The sequence below is a fragment of the Nycticebus coucang genome, chromosome 18, assembly GCF_027406575.1.
Source record: "Nycticebus coucang isolate mNycCou1 chromosome 18, mNycCou1.pri, whole genome shotgun sequence".
Classification (NCBI taxonomy): domain Eukaryota; kingdom Metazoa; phylum Chordata; class Mammalia; order Primates; family Lorisidae; genus Nycticebus; species Nycticebus coucang.
In genome coordinates, this window is record NC_069797.1 from 17,099,030 (window position 1) to 17,106,365 (window position 7,336).

Genomic DNA, 7,336 nt, shown 5'->3' on the forward strand with positions numbered 1-7,336 from the left:
GTACCAGAATGTTTATTGCAGCCCAATTCATAATTGCTAAGTCATGAAAAAAGCCCAAGTGCCCATCAATCCACGAATGGATTAATAAATTGTGGTATATGTACACCATGGAATATTATGCAGCCTTAAAGAAAGATGGAGACTTTACCTCTTTCATGTTTACGTGGATGGAGCTGGAACATATTCTTCTTAGTAAAGTATCTCAAGAATGGAAGAAAAAATATCCAATGTACTCAGCTCTACTATGAAGCTAAATTATAGCTTTCACATGACGGCTATAACCCAACTATAGCACAAGAATATGGGGAAAGGGCCAAGGAAGTGGAAGGGAGGGGGGAGGTTATGGTGGAGGGAGGGTGATGGGTGGGGCCGCACCTACGGTGCATCTTAGAATGGGTACAAGCGAAACTTACTAAATACAGAATACTAATGCCTACATACAGTAACTAAGAAAATGCTATGTTGAACAGTTTGATGAGAATATTTCAGATTGTATACAAAACCAGCACATTGTACCCCTTGATTGCACTAATGTACACAGCTATGATTTAACAATAAAAAAAAAAAAGAATGGAAGAAGAAGTATCCAGTGTACTCAGTCCTAGTATGAAACTAATTTATGGCTTTCATATGGAAGGTATAACCCAGTTATATCCTAAGAATATGGGGAAGAGGGAAAGGGAGGGGAGGTAGGGGTGAGTATGGGCGGAGGGAGGGTGATTGGTGGGATTACACCTGTGGTGCATCTTACAAGGGTACATGTGAAACTTAGCAAATGTAGAATATAAATGTCTTAACACATTAACTAAGAAAATGCCAGGAAGGCTATGTTAACCTGTGTGATGAAAATATGTCAGATGGTCTGTAAAACCAGTGTATAGTGCCCCATGATTGCATTAATGTACACAGCTATGATTTAATAGTAAAATAAAAAAATAAAAAAAAGATCTCCGGGGAAGAAAAGTACCAAGGCTGGGAATTCTGGGAATTGTGTAATAAGCCATTCTTTCTCCCCAATGGGATCTAATTAATTATTTTCCTTTGCTAGTATACCGCAGAGAGAGCAATGATCAACTTGGACATATTATTTTAATTTTAAGCAATATATATATCATTACACTATTACACAAAGTTTCCTTTTGAAACAGTATTTTTCAAACTGCTTTTTGTGATCAATTAGTGAGTCGTGAAATCATTGTATAGGGTTGCAACCAGCATTTAAAATAATGAAACAACAAAATTCAATATAAAATATCAGATGTAGGGGTGGGTAGTGTTTCAGGAAATACTTGTTTCAAATATGTGTTTGTTTATGTATACTTTATTTCATATAAATGTACTTATTTCTATTTTAGCTTGGGCTGCTATAACAAAATACTATAGACTGGGTGTCTTAACACATTTATTTCTCAAAGTGTTGGAGGCTGAGAAATTCAAGATCAAGGTGCCCCATGGCTTGCTGACGTTGCTCTTCCTGTGTCTTCACGTAGCAGAGGGAGACAGCGCCCTCCTCTCCTGTTGCTTCTTGTAAGGCCTCCATGAGCTCATCTAGACCTGATCCCTTCTCAAAGGCCCCACCTACAAATACTGTCACACTGGGGGCTAGAGCTTCTACATCCCAATTTTGGGGAATCACAGTTTAGTCCATAGCACTTATTGTGGGTAATGGTCAGAGAGTTTGAAAATGTTTAGAGTTTGTTGCAGGAGGAATTTGGGGGGTGGGGTGGGATAAGCTTTATTTTTTAGAGGAGTTTTAGGTTCCTAGCAAAATCGAGTGGAAGGTACAGATTTCTCGCGTATTCGTTTCAGTCAGACCTTATTATTTGTGATATATAGCGCACTACATCCCTACTCATTCTGGTTTTTGTTTTTTCCTTTCTCCTTCATTCCACTTGCTGACATGACCCCATTAGATCCTACCTTGAACCAGACTGTCTGCCTTGATAGGCAAAAAAAAAAAGAAAAAAAAAAACAAACATAAAAAGGTGACTATAGGTTCTTGAAAGAAAAGATGTTTCCACATATGGATTGATTTGGTAGCAGTGTGCAGGACAGATTGGAAGGGAATACTTGTAGGAAGAGAGCCTGTGGGAAGTCACTGCAGGGGTCCAGGGTGCAGGGAAGAGACCCCAGATGAGTGTCGAATCCACAGTAATCATTTGGGAAAGGGTTGATCTGAAAAACACAGTAATCCAGTCTGCCAGATTTGGATTCATACCAGGTGAAAAAGTCACAGATGAGAGCAAATATGCTATTGACTTTGACCATATGGAAAAACAGCTCATAGTTGAAGTAGGCTAGTAGGGAATCAGTTTCCAAAAGCCATATAATCTAATTGAAACCCACAGAACTAAAATAATTATTTGATAAAATGATTCCTAAATTGTTAATCTGGAAGAATACAACATGCAAAAATAGTAAAAAACGGTTTTGTAAGAAGACTGTTTCATGAATGTTATTAACAATCTGTTATATGCTAATGAAAAATTATCAAAATAGGGTGATACTGATAGAAAAATGGACACATAGGCCAGTGTCAGTGGGTTACTCCTATAATCCCAGTATTATGGAAGGGTAAGGTGAGAGGATCACTTGAAGGTAGGAGTTCAAGACTAGCCTGGGCAGCTTAGTGAGACCCCCATCTCTACAAAAAATAAAAAGCCAGCCAGCTGTGGTGGTCTTCACCTGTAGTCCAGTCTACTGGGGAAGCTGATATAGGAGGATCACTTGGGCCCAAGAGTTGAAGGTTACAGTGAGCTATGATTGTGCCACGGCACTCTAGCCTGGGCAACAGAATGAGACCCTGTCTCTTTTAAAAGAGTAAAATTTAAAAAAGAAAATAGATACACAGATGAGTGGATCACAAAAGGGAACCTTGAAAGACAATCTGGTCTACATAAGGATTTCAAGTATGCTAAAGGAGGAGAAACATCATGAGGCCATCACAATAAGTAGGGTTGGGAAAGAAGGCTCTTTAGGAAAAGGAGTCAACTGAGATTTTATTAAGTTATGTACCAAAATGGGTTGGAAATAGGTTAAAAAGAGATATAATAAGTAAATAAAATAATGAAGAAGAATATAAGTGCATACTCAAATTGTGTCCTGGGGAGGAACATTTAGAAGTATAAAAGTGATGGGAAAAATCAGTAAGGAAAAGATTAATGGACTTGAGTATATTTTAAAAGGAATGCCCCCTACACACAGCTCACATGTATGAAAATAACCCCAAACAAAATTAGGGTAACTGAATTGGTGCAAAATATGTTTCATGAACATGAGAGACAAATGATTTGTTTTATTAACATAGAGTTAAAAGCAAGTTGGTGAGAAAAAAAGACTTTCCCAGTAAAAAATGGGCAGCAGTGTTTGGATGAAAAATAGCTCATAAATGTGAAAAAGATCATCCTTTTATAACTTATGAATTAAAATTTTAAAAAGAAAAACAATTTTTCACTCATCTAAATGGCATATAGTTTTTAAAAATTCAGTATTTAAGGATTGAATATACTTCAGTACTTAATATTGAATACGTGCCTTTTACCTCTGTCCAGTTTCACATACCAGGGGATGGCAGAGCCACTCTTGAAATTGGGTTGCCAGCAGGTGTCAAGAGCCCTAGTATTTATGCCTGTTGACACAGTAATTCTGCTTCTATTTAAGGTATTGATTAGAGATGTATGAAGAAAACTTATGAAGAAAAATGTTTATCACAGCATTATTTATGGTAGTAAAAACACAATAAGTAACTTAGATTTCCACTGCAAGGGAATCCTTTTTTTTTTGAGACAGAGTTTCACTTTGTTGCCCTCAGTAGAGTGCTGTGACGTCACAGCTCACAGCAACCTACAACCCCTGGGCTTAGGTGATTCTCTTGCCTCAGCATCCCGAGTAGCTGGGACTACAGGCACCCACCATAATGCCTGGCTATTTTTTGTTGCAGTTTGGCCTGGGCCAGGTTCAAACCCACCACCCTCGGTTTATGGGACCAACGCCCTACCCAGTGAGCCACAGGCACCGCCCAGCAAGGGAATTCTTAAGTAAATTATCTATTTAATATGACATCTTTATAATGGGCCATTATTCAGTTCTTCAAAATGATATTTATAAAGGCTTCTTTAAAAACAAGAGAAAGTAGCATTGCTATTTGTGAGAAATATGTTCTAAGGCTATGTGAATTAACAAATTAAGGTCTAGTTCTGTAGCACATGCCTAGATCTCTGGCAGATAGTGTCTTACACTAATATATGAAACAGAATAGGACTAGATTTATAGGGATAAAGTAATTTATAAAAGCTGAAAATCCTACCACCAACATAAAAATCTTTACTATATGCATCATTACATAGTGATAACCAAAAACCTAAGTTATGAGAAAAACAGACTTTGAACTGCAAAAATTAGTTAGTGAAGAACATGTAAGTGCTTACATCAAGGATAGACTGAGGTTCACTTTTATACTACAGCCTCACTGCATTGCACCCATAGTAAAATTACACATTATTGCATTTTATGAATTTTTATGTTTCTTGTGAATGGGAGGATCCATGTTAAATTGGTCAATACCATTTACAACTTAAGTGCTACATAGCTGGATATAGAACTGTATATACAATATGATATCAATTATGTTGGAAAATAGCATGTACATACATCATGTAGGGTTTAATTAAAAAGAGTAGAAGGAAATGTATTCTCAAAGTTGTTGCCTCTGGGTAGTAAGATTGAGGTTGATTTGGTTTTCTGGATACTTTTCTTTCTCTTCAGAATTTTTTTAGTGATCATATTTACCTTTCATATAATCACATAAAAATTATTTTAAAAGTAATACTTGCATATAACATGCTTTTTTTTACCTGGGCCTTTGATTGCATGCTACTTACTAATGGAGGGGTTAGGGGAAAAGCACTGTGTGGGCCCTCCTGTATTGCACAGAAATTCTCAGCTCTGCAGCTGAACCAGTTAGCCCTGAAGCCATGGTAAGTGAGGTGAGTCCAGGCATTCAGGCTAGATGATAATTTTCTTACTCACTCACTGATGCCCTCTTGGTAAGAAGAACGAATGTTTTGTGATGACCCTGGCTTTCACATATGAATTAGAAATCAAGGCATAATATTCACTGAACCATCTCAAATCTTTTTTTGTCTTTCAGGAAGTAGACAAGAGAATGACAAAGAGAACCTAAACTTGGAAAACCACAGGGACCAGGAGCCTGTGGATGCCTCCTGTCAGGCCTCGGGAGGGCCACCTTCCCAGGCTTCCTTGCGGGGCTTCTTCAGCGAGGATGAGCCAGGATGCTTTGAAGGAGAGACTCTCCCTGAGGCTCCAGAAAACATTCAGGATGAGGGAACAGGGAGACAACTCTCCTCTCAAGAAAGGAATTCTGGGAAACAACTGGGTCAGCATTTGCCTAATCCAGAACCACCTACCATGTGGCTTGAGGAGAAGAGAGAAGCTTCCCAGAAAGGACAGCCAAGAGCCCCCATGGCCCAGAAGCTCCCCACCTGCAGGGAGTGCGGGAAAACCTTTTATAGGAATTCTCAGCTTGTTTTTCACCAAAGAACTCACACTGGAGAGACATACTTTCAGTGCCCCATCTGCAAAAAAGCCTTTCTGCGGAGTTCAGACTTTGTGAAGCATCAGAGAACTCACACGGGGGAGAAGCCCTGTAAATGCGATTACTGTGGGAAAGGCTTTAGTGACTTCTCAGGATTGCGCCACCATGAGAAAATCCATACAGGAGAGAAACCTTATAAATGCCCCATCTGTGAGAAAAGTTTTATTCAAAGATCAAACTTTAATAGACATCAAAGGGTTCACACAGGAGAGAAGCCTTATAAATGTTCCCACTGTGGGAAAAGTTTCAGCTGGAGCTCGAGCCTTGACAAACATCAAAAATCCCACTTAGGAAAGAAGGCCTTTAAATAGCCAGTACCCAGACTTTGTTAGCTCATGTCTGTTTCCCAGTCCCTTTAAAAAATACTCAGCTTCACTTGAGGAATTGTGTCTTTGAGAGGAAATCCCTGTTCTCTTTTTCTCATGGATTGGAGAGAAGAGAACCTGGACATGGTCTTGGACTTAGAGGATATATTGAATTGGATTTTGTGATGGTTGATTTCTTGCCTGTGCATCAGGAGAAGGAATACTCTTCATATTTCAGCCCCTCTTTCCTTTTGGACTGATGGAAAAATATCTTCAATTGGAGATCCAGTTTTAGAAATGCTATCTGGAAAGCATTTAAGTGGATTAGCTACAATCATTGCTCATAGAAAGACCCTCAGATCAGCCCTTTAGAACTGGGTTCTAGAACAGGCCTTCTCTTAGAGAAAGGGAGAAGAATAAAGGGCCAGTGAGCTTATGTGTGTTCTTTGTCATACGGGTGAAAAATTACCTTCAGGGGCCCCTCATTTGAAATAAATTTTGCAGTGTCACTTCTTATTTGTGTCTGAAATGTTCATTGTTTGTGTTGACTATAATGAAAATACTTTATTTAATAGACGACCCTAAATGGTAGTTGAGTTCCAAGATCAGCTCTTATAAGCCTGATCAAGTTTATAATTAGCAGAATAGTATTAGAAAAGTACTAACCTAGTGCCCAGGTGAGATGTTGGCCAGTGCTGGACATTCCTTTATCTCAGGTAAGTTTGTCCTTGGGGTCCTTCCTGAGCCTACCTCCCACTTGATAGCTTCCCTCAAGCTTCCCTTCTTTCTCCTGGCACTCTACTTGGGCCAGCACTTTTTGCCAAAGTGCTCTACTACTGTGGATGTTAGGAAGAAATCAATAGTATTGATCTAATTTATAATACTGTCCAGAAGCTTATTAACACACATATCTAACCTTTCTATTGTTCCTTGTCTTCAAAAGTCACATGCCTCAAACTGTCCTACCCTTGAATGGTAAGATTTTTTACCTTCCACCATCTTGGTTCTCTTGCCTAATCTTATTGTACTGTCCTGGGTGAGTTCAGGAAGGATGATGCTAATGACAAGGACAGAGTTGTGTCCCCCCAAATAGATTCACCTGGGGCAGTACATTAAGACACTGGCAAACAACAGAAAGTACATTACTGGTTGATGGGAGAGGAGGGACAAAACCCAAGTTGGAGTTCTTGATTTCAGGGGAAATTTGTTAACTCCCAGATAGCATCAAGATGAGGAATAAGGCCCCACTGAAGGGGGTACAGGAACCACAGGGAAGAAAGCAGGAAAATCGTGAAGGAATTAGCATTAGATTCTGTATTCATAGCAGAAATGTGTGGGATACTGGAATTTGAGGTTTTATATCCAAGTGTGGCCTCCAGACCAGCAGCACTGCCAATTTATTAAACTTACTGAATAA

The 7,336-nt window shown here is 39.0% G+C and overlaps 1 protein-coding gene across 4 annotated transcripts in view; it reads left to right on the top strand.

The window, feature by feature from the left end:
* The window catches only part of ZNF18 (zinc finger protein 18), a 58,635-nt gene extending 52,214 nt beyond the window's left edge, over positions 1-6,421 (top strand). For all 4 annotated transcript variants that reach the window (XM_053568308.1, XM_053568306.1, XM_053568309.1 and 1 more), the window contains exon 7: positions 5,150-6,421. In XM_053568308.1, the coding sequence (XP_053424283.1) occupies positions 5,150-5,925 (776 nt within the window). In that variant the 3' untranslated portion in view covers positions 5,926-6,421. The remainder of the gene's footprint in view (positions 1-5,149) is intronic.
* Positions 6,422-7,336: the final 915 nt, after the last annotated feature.